The 18,990-nt window shown below is 35.7% G+C and overlaps 1 protein-coding gene across 2 annotated transcripts; it reads left to right on the plus strand.

Annotated features, from left to right (window-relative positions):
* Nucleotides 1-731: 731 nt before the first annotated feature.
* Nucleotides 732-16,372, plus strand: polr3e (polymerase (RNA) III (DNA directed) polypeptide E). 2 transcript variants are annotated; one of them, XM_048170477.1, is made up of 21 exons: nucleotides 732-973; nucleotides 2,356-2,436; nucleotides 2,541-2,591; nucleotides 4,074-4,151; nucleotides 4,234-4,349; nucleotides 4,426-4,508; nucleotides 4,594-4,701; nucleotides 5,025-5,074; nucleotides 5,150-5,269; nucleotides 6,386-6,471; nucleotides 6,569-6,613; nucleotides 6,692-6,783; nucleotides 8,049-8,169; nucleotides 8,250-8,331; nucleotides 8,457-8,516; nucleotides 9,303-9,460; nucleotides 10,092-10,153; nucleotides 10,743-11,215; nucleotides 14,004-14,081; nucleotides 14,290-14,415; nucleotides 15,120-16,372. In XM_048170477.1, exons 2-21 carry the CDS (start codon nucleotides 2,398-2,400, stop codon nucleotides 15,174-15,176), a joined length of 2,085 nt encoding a protein of 694 aa, XP_048026434.1. In that variant the 5' UTR covers nucleotides 732-973; nucleotides 2,356-2,397; the 3' UTR covers nucleotides 15,177-16,372. The 2 variants fall into 2 exon arrangements, with proteins under 2 accessions (XP_048026434.1, XP_048026433.1); XM_048170476.1 differs by having other exon boundaries at nucleotides 732-942.
* Nucleotides 16,373-18,990: the final 2,618 nt, after the last annotated feature.

The following is an 18,990-nucleotide window of genomic DNA, read 5'->3' on the forward strand; positions in this document are numbered from 1 at the left end:
CAAAATGATGAAATAAAAAGTCAAAATTATGTGTCCATTTTTACTTCTTATTTCATATATTTGACATTTTATGTCATAATAATGAGAAAAAGTTGAAATTATGACTTATGACATACACATTTAAATATATGAAATAAAATGTAAAAAATTATGATGCTCATAATTTTGACTGTTTATGTCATAATTTTGACTTAAAGTTATGGCAATAAGTCATAATCATATGATATCCGGAAATTATGGAATAAAAATGTGAAATTATGATCTCTGTTTCAACTTCATGCCATAATTATATCATAATTGTGACAATTTAAGTCATAATTTCAACTTAGTATGTCATAATTCCGACTTTTCATCTCATAAATATGATTAGTATGTCATTCTTTCGACTTTTATGTCATAATTATGATGTACAAAATCATGATTTGTTTCTCATGTGGCAGAAAAGGCCCTCCATACATCGAGTTTAATTTTTATATTTAATAAGTTTCTGTGAGAGTGGTGAAAATGACATTTTGGATTTTTTTTTTTTCTAAAAACATTTTGAAACAATTTCATAGGTAATATTTTGAGTATGCTAATAAACAATTAAATATGCCTAATATTGTCACACATGACGTGCATGTTAATATATTATATGTTTGGAATTGTAATAACAGTGGCGAATAATGTCTTTCAGCACATGCACACTAGTTGACTCATGATTCTCAGGACACAAGATCCCTAGGTATACCGCTCTGGCAGGGATTGTGACGCGGCCAGTGCGTCGCGGCCGCAGTGCATGGTGGGATTGTGGCGAGCACACACGGCTCCTCCCCACGTGTCTGACTGCAGCTGATGATGACCATCATGGCAGCACAGAGACAGCTCGTCTCCTCCACACGCTGAGCTGAAGAGAGGCTCGGGCCGAGGGAAGAGGTCGAGGCGAGCGGCGGTCAGTCACAGGTCAGATCTGAGCTCAGCTGCGGGTTTGATGGTCAGTGGGTCAGTCGAGGCCTCGGTGTGTGTGTCAGTGAGTTCACAGCATGCTGGCACTGACAATGCTGTATCAAAAGTTTCACACGCACAGAGATCATGAATATAAACGCGTTCAGATCGCAGATGTGGTGAATGTGCCTGTGATCGCCGTGACGCGCGCGAGGAGCCGCTAGCGCTGCTTAGCATGTTGTTTCGCTCGAGACTCTGACAGTTTCCCTTCATAAGTGTTTGTTTTTAACATTTTTACTTTTAATTGTAATGTAACTTGTTGTGTTCGTGTTTGTTTGAAGCTGCTGGTCGTCAGTGTCGTGTTGCTCGCTCTTGCATCATTCACTAAACGATTACCTGCTAATTATCATGACAAACACTGATTGATTGACAGTTTACACGAGTGTGTTTATAACTTATATGTATTGTGTGTGTGTGTGTGTATATGTGTATGTATATATATATATATATACATACATACATACATACATATATGTATATGTGTGTATATATATATATATAATATAATATAAAAATGTGTGTGTATGTAAAGTTTAACTTATGGGAATTTTATATTTATAGTCAATTCTGACTTTATATGTCTCTAGTGTGTTTGTGTATATATATGTGTGTGTGTGTTTACTAGCACAATTTTTTCATATATACGTGTATAAACACAATATTGGTCTTGGGACAAGTTAAAGGGTTAGTTCACCCAAAAATGAAAATTCAGTCATTAATTACTCTCCTTCATGTCGTTCCACACCCGTAAGAACTTCATTCATCTTCAGAACACAAATTAAGATATTTTTGATGAAATCCGATGGCTCCTGCATAGCCAGCAATGACATTTCCTCTCTCAAGATCCATTAATGTACTAAAAACATATTTAAATCAGTTCATGTGAGTACAGTGGTTCAATATTAATATTAAAAAACAAAATAACGACTTATATAGTGATGGCCGATCATGAAGCTTCGGAGCGTTATGAATCAGGGTGTCGAATCAGCGGTTCGGAGCGCCAAAGTCACGTGATTTCATCAGTTTGACACGTGATCCGAATCATGATTCGACACAAAAGATTCATAACGCTCCGAAGCTTCATGAAGCAGTGTTTTGAAATCACATGAACTGATTTAAATATGTTTTTAGTACATTAATGGATCTTGAGAGAGGAAATGTCATTGCTGGCTATGCAGGAGCCATCGGATTTCATCAAAAATATCTTAATTTGTGTTCTGAAGATGAATGAAGTTCTTACGGGTGTGGAACGACATGAAGGAGAGGAATTAATGACTGAATTTTCATTTTTGACCCTTTAATCACCAGTATTGTGTTTCATATATTCACATATAATCACATTATATTCATAGCTTTCTCTTGTGTTCACAGGTTTGAAGTCTTCCAGCAGTGGTTTCTTCATCTGTCTTCACTATGGCCAGCGGAGACGATGACGATCCAATCATACAAGAGGTCAAAGGACATGTTGAACTTCTACAGGATGATCAAACTGCAGCATCACCGTTGAGCGTCTATCTTCATTCTCTCTGTCTCTCTCTCTCTCTTCCTCTCGTTAGATTGACGTGTATCTGGCCAGAAGTCTCGTGGAAAAGCTGTATCTGTTCCAGGTGAGAATGACCGATCATAAGGTTATTGCTCGACGTCAGAGCTGATATTAATGCAGCGCAGTTTAATGATGGTGAATGTGTTGGACATAAAAATGTGCAAAAGTTTGGGTTGGTTAGACTCACCAAGGCTGTGTTTATTTGATCAAAAATACAGTGAAACAGTGAAATATTATTATAATGTAAATCAGCTGTTTTCTATGTGAATATATAGTAAAGTGTAATTTATTCCTGTGATCAAAGCTGAATTTTCAGCATCATTACTCCAGTCTTCAGTGTCATTTTTGGTCAATATTGAAATCACAATTATTGGTGAGTAATTTGAAATATTAGTGAAATTTCTGAATTATTGATACTTCAGCAAAACTAATACTAGTGTAACTAATGTACATGTGATGTAAAAGGTCAAAATAATTACAGAAGACAAACAGCAATACAAGAAGAGCAAAGAAACAAAATGGACATTAAAAACAAAAACAAAAATCACCCACAAATATAATATCTGTCATTAAATACTCTCCCTCATGTCGTTCCACACCCGTAAGACCTTCGTTCATCTTCAGAACACAAATTAAGATATTTTTGATGAAATCCGAGCAATATAATCAACACTTTCAAGCTCCAGAAAGGAACTAAAGACATCGTTAAAACAGTCATGTGACTGCAGTGGTTCAATCTTAATGTTATGAAGAGACGAGAATACTTTTTGTGCGCAAAAACAAAACAAAAATAACCACTTTATTCAACAATCTCTTCTCTTCTGTCATGATCTTACGCAGGTGACGCAGTAACACAGTGAAGCTTCCGTGTTTACGTCCGAACGCCGGCTCAGTATTGGCCAGAGCTGATCACGTGATTAGCACAACGCATGCAGGAGCCGGCCAATAATGAGTCGGCGTTCTGACGATGAACCTGGAAGCGCTGGACGTAAACAACATGAGAAGTTATCGTTATTTTTTTTGTCTTTGCACACAAAAAGTATTCTCGTCTCATGTAAAATAACACTGCGTAGTCTAACTGTGCACATTAAATATAGATTAATCCTTATTAAAGCTACTTAAGTTATTCAATCAAGATCAGAGTGATTTTCCTTCATTTTTCCAATATTATCATTAACGACAGACACCAGCAGGTTTATTAGGCTGCTGTCACTTTAAGAGCTGTACGGATCCAATACACTGATACACATGCGTTTTATTTCTCGACTGTGTACATTTATCATTTATTTAACACACAATCCTCTGTGTTTCCATGAATACTCTCCAAAAAGACATTTTTGTATGCGTTTTGGTGCCCATTTGCTTATCCTGTCTCTTTTGATCAGTTTATTTAATGCATCTTTTTGAGCTGTAGATTATTTTGCATACTATTTAAGTGTTTGTTTATAGACAAGGCTAGATAAAAATGCCTGAGCAGTTTTGGTTATTGACTGATCAGGGTGAAACGCCACAATTGTTGTACACGTTTGAACCGTTTCTCCTCTAGTATCCGGTGCGTCCTGCAACCATGAGCTACAATAACGCCACTCATCTGGCGGCCAGAATTAAACCCAAGCAGCAGAAAGTAAGCCGGTTTTCACTCCTAGTTTCTGAAGTCACTCCTCTTTAAAAGCACAGAGGTCACGTTTTTCCCTCCTCACATCCAGGTTGAACTCGAGGTTGCAATGGACACCATGAGTCCGAACTACTGCCGCAGTAAAGGGGAGCAGATCGCCCTCAATGTGGACGGCACGTCCTCTGAGGACTCCAACGTTTATTCGACGTGAGGAACATCAGCTTTCTGGTGCTTAGAACCAACTTTGGTGTTACTAGTGTTAATCTTTTCCTTCTGCTTAAAGGAAAATGATGGACAAGCAAACGTTCTCGTCGATCCAGGCGACCACGAACACGTCCCGCTACGCTGCAGCCGTGTTCCACAAAGGTAATTAAATTTAAATTAAGTCTTAGATTAGCAGAAGTGTCAAGTATTGTGATGTGATGAGCTGTTATTGATGTATTGGTGGCAGGAGAGCTTCATCTCACGCCGCTGCAAGGAATCCTGCAGATGAGACCGAGCTTCACATACTTGGATAAAGCTGATACTAAACACAGAGAGAGAGAGGCGGCCAATGAAGGTCAGGAGGGGTTTTTGGGACACTATTTTTACACCTTCACATCTTAAAGTCGCATGAAACGGAAGTTGTGCTCGTCTTTTCTTTTCTGTAGTGCAGAAATGCTTCGCAAACAAGAACAGATGTAGGGCGGGGCTTGATTTTGATTGGATGGTTGTGGTTTGCTATTGGTGGATCTCATGTGAGTGACAGGTTGCCCCGCCCTCATCATCAGAGAAGAGGGAGGAGAAGATTTTCTGATTCAAGATTATGAGGAACAATAATGATGTGCACGGATAAATCGTTGTGTTAGACACATTATTAACTAACGAATGTGTTCGTTACAGCTGGAGACTCTTCTCAGGATGAAGCAGAAGAAGACGTTAAACAAATCACTGTAAGGCTTCATTCAGTTGAGCAAAATGCAGTCAGTGTGTGTTTTGTGTTCACTCCTCTTATTGTTTTTAACCAGGTGAGGTTTTCCCGGCCGGAGTCAGAACAGGCCCGTCAGCGCCGCATCCAGTCGTACGAGTTCCTGCAGAAGAAACAGGCGGAAGAGCCCTGGGTTCACCTGCACTACCACGGTCTAAAGGTGAGTGTGATCACATGACCCGCATATCCTGGTGCACTAATCTCAGTGTGATTCTCAGATACAGAACAAACAGAAGTCAACATCTTAGCTGTGTTTCCATGCACACGTTATTTTTGTGAGTTTAGGGATATAAACACTGGATTGAAATGCCAAGATGAGCATAAAAACATATGCAATATTTGTGTTATTTGATACATTTTCATTCAGCTGCTCTTTTACACAGTATAAAAATGCATTCTGAAAATCTAAGCAGTTTGTAATCAGGCATCTAGAATCATTAACAGTATTTTAAAGCCTGAAATGACAATGCTGTGCATAAAAAATACAGATTCTCATTTTTATGAACCAATATTGTTTCTTAAATCCCAAGAATCGATTAGTCTAGTCTGTTTTCAGTTGATGAATGAGCAGAATATGTAGCTCCTCCCATCCAATAAATCGCAGTAATCTTTGTTACTTTTGATATGAAGCAAAGTCTCAGATTTCAAATGACGTCCATCTTATTATGAGATTCAATATGAATGGCACTGTTTAATGTGGCGTGACAGATCGCTTTAGCGCCTCAGTTAAAGAGAAGCATGTGATCATCCTCTCCTCTGCTTTAATACCAGTTACAGCGAAATAAACATGCATGAACATCTGAAGGTATGTTAAAATATACAGTACAACTTACTGAAATCCGTATCATGTCTCGTGTAATCACTCAATCACTGCTTCAACCTCAATAAAACAGCTTCAATGTCACGTGACGTCACATTTACCTCAGAAAAACATATTCAGTGACCATAAACTCATTAGTCAGCTAGAAAAGTGAACTTTAGAAAGCAACATTCTGATAAATATAGCTATGCACCGTTACATATTCATTATAATGTTCTTCAATATTTAATGCATGTTTGAATAAATCAGCCGCGATTTAAATGTTTATATTTAAAAAAACGAATTGGAGTAGAAATATGATTATGTAATTCTAAACTTTATTTATAATAAAAACATCATTGAGTGTAATTGAAGTGTTTGTATATAAATAAGTTAATTTAATCTTCAATATTATTATCACTGTGCGTGTTTATTATGCATGAATCCTCATTTATTGTGATTATTGTGCTTCTGTAGGACGGCCGTTCTGAGCACGAGCGCCAGTATCTTTACTGTCAGGCCATGGACACCACAGAAAACACAGAGCTGGTGAAAACACCACGGTTAGAGTGCATGTTGATTTCACCCATGATGGACACTGATGTGTTTAATTCCTCCTGTAAAGTGTGTGTTCATCTGGTGTTTTTGTTCTCTCCTCAGTGAATATCTGTCCATGCTCATGCCTCCTCTGGCTGAAGAAAAAGTGTAAGTAGAGGAACTTTCTGTAGGATGCATAGAGTTTTTCAGATGATTTCTGATCTTATTTTGTCTCTCGTTCTCTAGCGTGAAGCCCGTGGGTCCCAGTAACGTGCTCTCCATGGCCCAGCTCCGCACCCTGCCTCTGGGTGATCAGGTCAAGACGCTGATGAAGAACGGTCAGCTTGGGTTACGCTATCGTTTATGGTCTATTTTTTCTGTCTCTATTAGGGCTGCACAAAATGGATATCGCTATATGGTTTAGTGCCATTGTCAAATCATGCAGACTGAGATTTAATTAAATTGATGTATGCGCTACCATTTTCAGTACATTTTTGAATGAAGAAATTAAGACTTAAATAGGGCTGTCAAACGATTAATCGCGATTAATCGCATACAAAATAAAAGTTTGAGTTTGCCTAATATATGTGCGTGTACTGTGTGTAATTATTATATATATATATATATATATATATATATATATATATATATATATATATATATATATATATATATATATATATACACAAATACATCCATATATATATTTAAGAAATATTTACAAATATATGTATTTATTTATATTTTTGTATAATTTATATTATATATAAATAAAAAAATTTGTACATAAAAAAACATATTTCTCTTAAATATATACATTAATTTGTGTGTATTTATATATACATATTAATTACACACAGTACTCACACATATATTATGCAAACTCAAACTTTTATTTTGTATGCGATTAATCCTAGACTTAGCCCTAGACTTAAATATTGGTATTGTAATTTTGCAGTAAAAAAAAAGTAATTTTAATGCATTACTTCTGTTAACGCTGGTTATTTTAATATAGTTCTTATTTTATTTCATATTTTTATTTGATGATAATCACAATAAAATCATTATTTATTATTTTATAGTCATATTGAATTGGTCGAAAACAGTGGGAATGTGGCGCATGACAACTGAAGTGTTTTAAAATCATTTTCAAAACAAAAACGGTGTAGGATTTGTTTCAAAACAATTTTCACGCAGAAATTGCTAGTAAATTTCACAAATAATTACAGAGAATCTCAAGTAACGTTAAATTAAACATCAAATTTTGAAATGGAAAGACAGAAATAGTAAAACATACTCCAATAATCTTTCAAAAAATATTTTTATTACTGTGAAGTTTTTTGTAAATCGTTCAGCCATTAAGAAAAAGTCATTTTACTTTTTTTAATATTTATTTTCTGTGCAGATTTACAAAATCAAACAAAAAAAACTCATTCAGTCTAAAATGATTGATTTTTTTCTGAACATACATTAGATATTCAAGTCAGTGAAAACTGTATTTTTTATATCATATCACATAAAAAAACTACATATCACAACTGAGTTTTTCCCCATGTCGTACGGCAGCACGAGTCTCCATATAGATGTTTTCTTTGTCTGTCAGTCAAGGTAATGCCGTTCGCCAATCTGATGGGGCTGCTGGCGTCAGGGACGGACTCCACCTCCGTGCTGCGATGCATACAGCAGGTGGCGCTGCTGGTCCAGGGCAACTGGGTCGTGAAGAGGTCAGGCTTTAACATTACATTAATGCTGAATCTGAAACTGATGCATGAAGCGCTAAAATCCTGCGATTTGTCTCTTCCAGTGACGTGCTGTATCCCAAAAACACCTGCAGTTCACACAGCGGCGTTCCTGCTGAAGTGCTCTGTCGCGGCCGAGACTTTGTGGTGAGCTTATATGAATTTTAGCTTAATATGATTTGGATTGTAAAGACGAGCACTATCATTACATGCAGTATAATATGTGTTGCGCTTGCTGATTTCCTAAAAGCGTTTTATCTTTGCTCTCTCAGATGTGGAGATTCACTCTGGAGCGAACCCTGATGAGAAAAGAGGTCGCTGCCATCATAAAGGTTTGTGAGCTGAATTATAATCACTACTCGAGTATAACAGAAGATGGCGCTGTAAGATGTAATGTTTTTACCCTTGAGATGTTAACATGAACATTTATGAAACCATATCTAGACTTTAACCCCGTGTATCCTACTATTTGATGCATGAAAGGCCTCTAAATGATCAAAACTTCGCTGATAAACCCGTCACACAATCTCCTACAGAGAGTTTAGACTTTTCTTATCTTAGTATCATTGTAAAACCTTCATCTCGTCTTTCTGCTGTGAAAACTTATTTTTATCAAGTAAATGTAAGAATAACTTTGATATTGTTAGTAATTGTAAGCAGCTTTACTTGATTATCATACATCATTTTATAGAAAAATCATGAGTATCAAATATGATCATCATCTTTTGAGGAAGTTTATTTGTTCATCTCTCAACCATTGCATTGCATTATGTTTTAAACAGAGATTTGATCATTAAACATTTGCTAAAACATATAATTGGCAGATATTTATTTATATGCATTTAATGTCAGTATCTGCTGTACTGTTATAAAGATCTCATTGATTTACATCCATATAAATATCATCATCTGTCATAAAAGCCTGATGTAGCAAATATGATACTCGCCAAATTAAAAGTTTTTCAAGTTTTTCAAATAAGTAGATTTTTCTGATTATTATTTCATTTGTCAGGCTTTATGGGGTTAGTTATGATTTTTTTTTTTTTTTTTTTTTTTTGTGCATTAATCATATTATATTAGTCAGCATGTTGATGTTTATCTCCATCATGTGACTCCAGCTTCCTCCGGAGGACGTGAAGGACTTCCTGGAGCAGATGTCCGCCCCTCGATTAAACCGAGGCTGGGAGTTCCTGTTGCCCACAGATCATGATTTTGTCAGAAAGCATCCTGATGTGGCTCAGCGGCAGCACATGCTCTGGATGGGCATTCAGTCCAAGTACGAAACGGCCTCTCACATTCTTATGAATTTGATCATGTGTTGCATTTATTCATCCAGAAATGAACATTGCACATTGAACATTGCTACAGCCCACATGTTTAACAGCAGAATTCCTGGGGGAAAAACTACATTACCCATGATTCTGCAGAGAAATCTCCACCAATCAGAGAAACGCAATAAATTGGGGCAAAAGAACCGCCCACTTCCATGAAGCATTGCAAATGACACAGATTCATTTGATATTTCTCCATTTTTAATTTGAACATGTCATTTGCAATGCTTCATGGGATTGTAGTTCTTTTCCCTCAAAGCTTAAGTTTACAGTTTTGTCTTTTTGTCCGATTTTCAATCAATTCAAATACTTCAGAGTTTGTAATGTGTTTCTCCTCGTGTCTGGTTGGCTTGTTTTATGGCTTTTAACTCTTTAATGAAGACTTTTAAAAAAAAATCCCAATGGGAAAATGAATGGATAAATATTTCTGCAACCAAGACAGCTGAAAAAGTGGACTTATACAGGGTTAGAGAACAACACATTATTATTTTGTGAGCTAGTGCTTTAGCTAAATACGAATGTAAGATATTTTACACAGTTTGATCCTAATACGAGGACAAAATCACTATATTGCAGGTTGGAAAAAGTGTTCAACTTCTCCAAAGATGACTTTGTGCCTAAAAAGGATGTTCAGATGGGTATGTTCTGACTTTCCCTTGTGTTCTCTATATATTTACACACACTTTTATAACTATATACATATTTTTTATGTTTGTGAAAAGTCTTCTGCTCATCAAAGCTGCATTTTTTTTTATATATATATCAATAATATAGTAAAAAAATATTTTAAAAAAAATTGTAAAATTCAGAAATATTATTCTAATGTAAATCAGCTGTTTTCTATGTGAATATATAGTAAAGTGTAATTTATTCCTGTGATCAAAGCTGAATTTTCAGCATCATTACTCCAGTCTTCAGTGTCACATGATCCTTCAGAAATCATTCTGATATGATGATTTGATGCTCAAGAAACATTTATGATTATTATCAATGTTGAAAACATTTGTTTGAAAACTGATACATTTTTATTTTTCAGGATTCTTTGATGAATAGAATGTTCAAAAGAACAGCATTTATTTGAAAAAGAAACAATTTGTAACATTATAAATGTCTTTAATGTCACTTTTGATCAGTTTAATGTGTCCTTGCTGCCCTCAAACATCATACTGACTCCAGCCTGAACGCTCCTGTACGGATGTTTCATTCAGCGTGTGTTTGTTGCTGCAGATCCGGTTCACGTCAGCGGAGACCAGCGTCTCAAAGCGGCCCGAGAGAACGCGAGGGAAAGCCACGGCGTCCTGCAGAGAGAGCTGGACGCTCGCAGGATGAAGGCGTCGCGCCCCGGTGAAGCCTGCGCTCCGGTGCGGGTCAAACAAGAGCCCGTGAGTGACTCTGAGGAGCCCATGGACACGTCAGGCCCGCTCCTGAACGGCTCCATCAACGGTTACCCTAACTCTACCTCTCCGGTCTCGGACCCTCATAACGGACACGGGGCCGGTCACGCTTTCACCCCCGAGCTGCAGGAGTTTGTGCAGAGCACCTTCAGAAAGCATTACGTTCTGTGCCTGAGCGAAGTGAAGCGGCTGTTTAACCTGCATCTGGCCAGCTTACCCACGGGTCACTCTGCGTACGGACATGTGACCGACCGCATGCTGCAGGACACCATCCTCCAGAGCCAGTGCAAACAGATCCTGGTGCCTGTAAGTACTGTGACGGCATCGTCAAAATAAAGGATACGGTTTTCTAAAGCTTTTTCAGAGCAAATAGCATTAGAATTGTAATTTTAATATCATATTTATAATTAAATATAATTTAACCCTTCAGAGTGTGATGTTATGTCTAGGGCTGCCCCTGAATGAAGAGTTTTCTAGTCGACCAGTAGTCGTTCATTCAAGACATTAGTCGACTAATCGCACGTGTATATATATTTAATTTCTCTAATATATACTGACGAATACTAAACCATAATGAGCTCGAGCTCAAACATAAAGCTGCCGCAAAGTAATGATTAAGAATGTGTCGGGTAAAAAATATCAAGGAGATATTTTAATAATTTATTAATAAACTAGTGTTTTCTGAGTCAGTGTCGCTGCAAAGATGAAGTTGATGCTGCTGACTCTCATCTCCGCAGTGAACGCACCTATAGAGAGAAATGCATTTTTCATACGGATTACATATTTTGAATTAGTTCATTTAAAAGTAGACATTTCAATCTTTCTATAGATATATTTCTCATGTCTGTGAGGCAAGAATACGCCGAGTTTCGGTTCATTTTTGTGACGCGCTCCAGTTCAGAGAGACCGAGACGGCAGAAAGCGCTTCCTGTTTGTTTGTTTTCTTTATTTTACAAAAGCACAATGTTTTCATGTTATTGTGAGTTTACACAAATAAAAGTAGATCCTTTACAGTTTCGAATGATCTGTGTGACCAAAAATGACAGAGTATTTAAGTAGTGATCAACCGATATTGATGTTTTTTTTTAGAATCGATACCGATAGTTTATGTGGCCGATAACCGATATTTATTTAATGATATACTTCTGTTTTTAACACGATTACAACACCACTGAACTGAACAAACCATTTATTTATAACAATCACTCCCTCCTTGCATAGAAAACAAATCTTATTTATACACCAATAAATTTTGTTAATTTTAATCTTCATATTGCAAAAATAATTTTATTTATAAAATCAGAAGCAACACTAATGTTAACAATAAGCAAAATAAATGTAGAATGTTTAATGTTTTCAAATGGAGAAATTAAAGGCAGGAGTCATATCAACTTTGCAGAAATATAATACTTCATTTTAAACGACAGTTTTAGTAGATTTATAAGCTGTTTAATGGGCTAAAGAGTGAAGAATAATTTGCTGGATAATGTTAAATAACTGAATAATATTCTCTGGAATATAACAAACAAAACATAGTATTTTATTGCACTTCTCAACTGTTATGTTATATCAGAATTATTAATGTTTTTGTCGTTCTAGATTATGAAATATCAAAGCGCTGTTTATCTTTACACAGAACTATACTCAAACTGTGATCGATCGCGAGTTGTGTTTACTTGGATGTTTATTAGCGAATTAATGGTTATATAGTAAATGTTTATATAATTACGGTGTTTTAAACAACTGAATCTTGTCAAAAGTTTCATGCGGTGGCCGTGGAGCACTTCCTGAGCATCAACCCGCTGAGCGAACGAATGCAGACGACTTCACGAGACTAATGATGAACAGAGAGAGAATTAAATTCAGCGTTTTTATTTCCAACATGTGCTCATTCATGGCTGTGTTATTTAATTCATGCAAAGTTACATCTTTATTGGGACAGGAGGACATGACGGATTATCGTGACTCTGTGGGCTTGTCTATTTCTTAGAGACGAGCTGCATAAACTAGCTACATTTCAGGCATTAATGTAACACATCTAATTTGTGCATTAATGGCTGTTATGTTAAATAAAGTTTACTAATTACACCAAAGCAGGTAAGTGAACTTTACCTGTGCACGCCGTTATCTCGTCTCAGATGCTCTGAGGCGAACCTGTGCGCAATTCTCAAAACACCCACAAGATGGTGGTGTTTATCGGTAAATCCGACATTACAAAACCGCTTAAATATCAGGGAAAATATCGGTAAATCGATATATCGGTCGATCTCTAATTTTAAGTAGTTTCTGCTGTTAACAGAAGAAATGCAAGTGATCGCGCCGGCGCCTCTATAGCCGAATAATATCGCACATTAATCTAGTTTAACATTATAGCGAGCGCTACTAACATGTTTCAAATGATAAGCCACGTTTGAGGTCGATGTTTAGATGTCCTGCCCGACACACATGTAATTACCACAAGGACCCGCCGATAACCATCTGATCCGCCCCGACTGTGTGACTTCAGCACAAGGTGTTTTCCTAATAAAACGTTTGTTCGACTAATCCTCTTACAGTCGACTAACGATTGGTCAATATTAGGGAGCAGCCCTGTTTATATCCAAACCATCACAGGAAGTTACATTTTACCCTTTCCCATAATTCTATATGTGTTTATATTTTTGATTTTTATGTATGTCAAGATTTCCAGTAATGTTTAGTGGGCACTGGATTTTTGTTATAAAATTAATACCTAAAAAGAAACGAATGTTATGATGTGGTTCCCAAAGAACTAAACGAAGGTGAACAAAGTCAGAATACACGTTTGATGAAATAAAAACATTGGGAATGATTATATATTATTGTTTTGAAGTAAAAAGATTCATTTTGCGTGCGTCAGAGTTAATAATTGTTTTTGTTTCTGGCTTTAATTCCCTTTTAAGTCCATTAATGTCCGTGTCTGTCCCGCTGCTCCAGATAATGTGTTTGATTTTAAGATGTGCTTCAGTCCTTTTGTTCCTGAAGCTTATTGGATTAAGGGGGTATGTGTGTGTGTGTGTGTGTGTGTGTGTGTGTGTGTGTGTGTGTGTGTGTGTGTGTGTGTGTGTGTGTGTAGTTTCCTCCTCAGAGCGGTGCCACGGCGGACGAGCAGAAGGTCTTCGGTCTGTGGGAGAGCGGAGAAACCTTTGACAAGGTGCTTGAGTTGTTGTGACCTTCATTCTTCACGTTCACACTGTCAGAAATGCAATTTGAATAGAATTTCAAACCACATATGAATGTAGCTCAAAACAGATTTGGTGTTTTTTTGCCGTTCACACTCGCTGAATCTGATCTGATTCCAGTCGATCCGCACAAACGAGTCTGAAGGAGGTTTTTGAGCTGAATTCTGTTTTCCTCCGCAGCACCGGCAGGTTCTGTTCGAGATCTTCATGAAGAACTATCGCGTCAGAAGAAACGTCATCCAGACGCGCCTCACGCAGGAACTCGGTGACGCCGTCACCAAAACCGACGTGGATCGACTGCTCAAGGTGACGCAAACCTTTCAGCTGTCAGACACCATTATTTCGAAATTTTTAATTTTAGTTTTATTTTGTGTTTTGTTGATTGTTTTTTTTTTTTTTTTTTTTTTTTTGAATTACTTTAAAATTTAATATATAATAAATATAATATAATATAATATAATATAATATAATATAATATAATATAATATAATATAATAAATATTTCTCAATGAACTAAACATTGATTTTGCTAAGTTGTTTTTCAAGGTAAAGAAAGTCAGAAAAATAAATTTAATAAATAACAAATGATGAGCAGGAACAACTAAAAATAAAAACTACTTAATTTTCATATTTTCATACATTTGTAAATACAGAAAACCCCTTTGTATTAATAGATGCCTTTAAGCAACCATCAAGTAAAAAAAAAAAAATGCATTTTACAAACAAAACCATCAATGCAATTGTAAAATAACCATTAAAATAAAAAAATATATAAAAACAACCTAAACTTATTTTATTTCAGCTAGTGACCAAGGCAGCATTTCTGATTTTCATTTAGTTTAACTTGATGTACTAAAATAACTAAAACTGGAGTAAAAAATAAATAAATAAATAAATAAATTATATATATTAAAATGTGTGTGTGTGTGTGTGTGTGTGTGTGTGTGTGTGTGTGTGTGTGTGTGTGTGTGTGTGTGTGTGTGTGTGTGTGTGTGTGTGTGTGTGTTCAGGAGTGCTGCGTGAGTTTGGGAGGGATGTGGTATCTGAAGGGAACAGTTCCCTCCTGACGGAAAAGCCGGAGCACTGGGATCCCGTCAATCAGCTCGTCTGCCTCAGGAGGCGGAGCAAAAACACATGAACCAATCACGGCCCTCGGCTGACCGGGGCGGGAGGAGCATCTGCATACGTTAACCCTTCTGACTCACACGAGCGTCTCCGGAAAAAAAGGGCTGAAGATCGATTTAATTCTGCCATTTAAGCGTCAGGAATGGAGTCGTCTGCCGAACGCACACTCAGACTATCACCTATTCTGCTTTTCTTTTGGTTTTCTTTTGTATAATTTAATATGAAAGTAGTAGTTTTGAATAAAGATGATAGGAGATCATGGTTCAACTCATTTTATCCTGCTTGTGGCCTTTGGGAGCTTATCGTCATATTTTGGCCTTGTTTAGGACATGTAACTGACTTAAAAAAATGTTTGGTTTAATAATCCCTTTGGTTTTATTGAATATTGGGTTTTTTGTTCTTTTCCCTTGTGTATAAACATGACTTCACTGTAACCCAAAGAATCAGGCCGCAGGATTTGAAGGGCATCAGGTCACAATAAATACTCTGATCTTCTGACTTTGTCAAATATTAATTTCTCTGCTCTCACTGGCTCGAACGAAGGCCTCGTGGTTCACTTTATATTCTCTGAAATGTTTACAGCTTACAACCAAAAAAATGGGATAAAACATTTGGACTCTGTGGTTTCTGGAGCAGTTTAGATCAATTCTGACCAACAAACTATAAAAAGCTAATCTATGAATCAATGTTAATGCCATCTTATGACCTGAACTTAGATTCTCAGTGACGTTTGGAGAAGCAAATTCGCATTTGCAGCCTTCTAATTAAATGAGAAAACAATGTAAACATTATTTCTTGTGAAAATGAACAGTTACACTATTTTTTCCCTCGGTCTGCGAGTGAATCGGAGGTTTTGTCGGCTACATTTCAACGGTTAAAGTGGTGTGAAAGAAAGTGCCTCTTAATAATTCAGGGGAAATACTGCATCAATCTTATGATTTTGACTGAAATCACCTTCACCTGCGTCTGTAACTGCACATCCGTGTCTCTTCCACAGCTGGATATGAAGCGTTCACTGTCACGTCTGTTGAAAGCATTCCACATATTCAGATTATTGTTGCCAATTTGTGCGGTCACAAACCCCTAAATCAGCCGGTTTTTATTTGTATGTCATCCTGAATAAACGTTGCAACTGAAATCTTGTCTTATTTTATTGTTTTCATACAGAAGATGAATAATATTCCATAATATTATCGATTTAACTGCACTGACACTGTATTTAGCTGAGTAATGACTTGTCTAGAGCTGCTTTATAGCTGAAATTGATTTTTTTTTTTATAATATTAAAACGGTTACAGTATGTTCATGTTTATAATTATTGTGAAGCTTCTTTGCTGTATTGTATGAAGTGCTATAGAAAGAAATGAAATGTGACTACATGCAAACAGAACAAAATTGCTGGGAAATTGAAACAGCAGTACTTGTTACTTTTTTAAATTTATTTTTAATCACAAAAAAGGTAACTATAAAATAAGGTCCATTTAGGAAACGCTAGTTAATGCATCAACCAATTTTTATTAACTAATAATGAGCAATACACGTGTTACTGAATTTTTTTTTTAACATCAGTTTATGTAATTAAAGTTCATTGAATAATAACAGATACAACTTTTGGTAACACTTTATTTAACTGCTTGTTACATGTAGCCTAATTACTGTAGTAATTAGTAAATTATGCATAATTTTATGCAAATAATCCTAACCCTATAGTAAATACATGTAGTTAATTAATATTACTTAAATGTAATTAGTACTTAAATGTATAATTACACTGAAACAGACACCTTAAAATAAAGTTTAACCCAACATTTGTTAATAATGTATTAGTAAATGTTGAAATTAGCATTGATAAATTCTTCAGAAGTATTTTTGGTGTTAAGTTTGTTAAATAATGTAGTTAATGTATGTTAATCAATGGGAAGTAAAATGGTAAAACAAATAAGCAGTTTTTACTAAAAAAGGTTTACTAAAAAAAGCAAAATTTTTTAGCGTTCTGAATTTACAAGTCTAAGCCTTTCACACATAGAGGTTACTTTTTAGAGATTTTTTCCCCCCTCCAAACCAAGATGGCCAATGGCCAGTCAGAAATGCCAAGTTGCTCCTGAATATCCATATATTCCTTCTATCCTAGGAGACTCTTGCAGGTGAGAAAAATACTGTAGTATCAAGCAACATCTAATTAGTCAAATCACAGTTAAATTTTCCAAGTATTGGTTTTGATTAGGAGAAAATTCTGATTAATCATCTGGCCACTAAATTGGACATCATGTATCACTAGATATATTTCATCTACAATTCATACTATTACTGTCACTGTTTAAAAAAAAAATCATCTGCAGTAACTTTTTTGACTGTAAATAAATGCATTTGTGCTATTAGAATATAATTTGATATAATGTACGTTACAAGTAATGTATGTTACTTGTAATGCGTTACTTTACTCGTTACATCAAGAAGTAATCTGATTACTTTATGCACGTTACTTGAAATGCGTTACTTTACTCGTAACATCAAAAAGTAATCTGATTACGTTATGCACGTTACTTGAAATGCGTTACTTTACTCGTAACATCAAAAAGTAATCTGATTACGTTATGCACGTTACTTGAAATGCGTTACTTTACTCGTAACATCAAAAAGTAATCTGATTACGTTACGCACGTTACTTGTAATGTTACTTTACTCGTAACATCAAAAAGTAATCTGATTACTTTATGCACGTTACTTGAAATGCGTTACTTTACTCGTAACATCAAAAAGTAATTGATTACGTTATGCACGTTACTTGAAATGTGTTACTTTACTCGTAACATCAAAAAGTAATCTGATTACGTTATGCACGTTACTTGAAATGCGTTACTTTACTCGTAACATCAAAAAGTAATTGATTACGTTATGCACGTTACTTGAAATGCGTTACTTTACTCGTAACATCAAAAAGTAATCTGATTACGTTATCCACGTTACTTGAAATGCGTTACTTTACTCGTAACATCAAAAAGTAATCTGATTACGTTATGCACGTTACTTGTAATTCATTACTTTACTCGTAACATCAAAAAGTAATCATTACGTTACGCACGTTACTTGTAATGCATTACTTTACTCGTAACATCAAAAAGTAATCTGATTGTTACGCACGTTACTTGTAATGTTACTTTACTTGAAACATCAAAAAGTAATCTGATTACGTTATGCACGTTACTTGAAATGTGTTACTTTACTCGTAACATCAAAAAGTAATCTGATTGTTACGCACGTTACTTGCAATGCGTTACTTATAACATCAAAAAGTAATCTGATTACATTATGCACGTTACTTGAAATGCGTTACTTTACTCGTAACATCAAAAAGTAATCTGATTGTTACGCACATTACTCGTAATGTTACTTTACTCATAACATCAAAAAGTAATCTGATTACGTTATGCACGTTACTTGAAATGCGTTACTTTACTCGTAACATCAAAAAGTAATCTGATTACGTTATGCACGTTACTTGAAATGCGTTACTTTACTCGTAACATCAAAAAGTAATCTGATTACGTTATGCACGTTACTTGAAATGCATTACTTTACTCGTAACATCAAAAAGTAATCATTACGTTATGCACGTTACTTGTAATGCATTACTTTACTCGTAACATCAAAAAGTAATCTGATTACGTTATCCACGTTACTTGAAATGCGTTACTTTACTCGTAACATCAAAAAGTAATCGTTACGTTACGCACGTTACTTATAATGTTACTTTAC

The sequence above is a fragment of the Megalobrama amblycephala genome, linkage group LG20, assembly GCF_018812025.1.
Source record: "Megalobrama amblycephala isolate DHTTF-2021 linkage group LG20, ASM1881202v1, whole genome shotgun sequence".
Lineage (NCBI taxonomy): Eukaryota > Metazoa > Chordata > Actinopteri > Cypriniformes > Xenocyprididae > Megalobrama > Megalobrama amblycephala.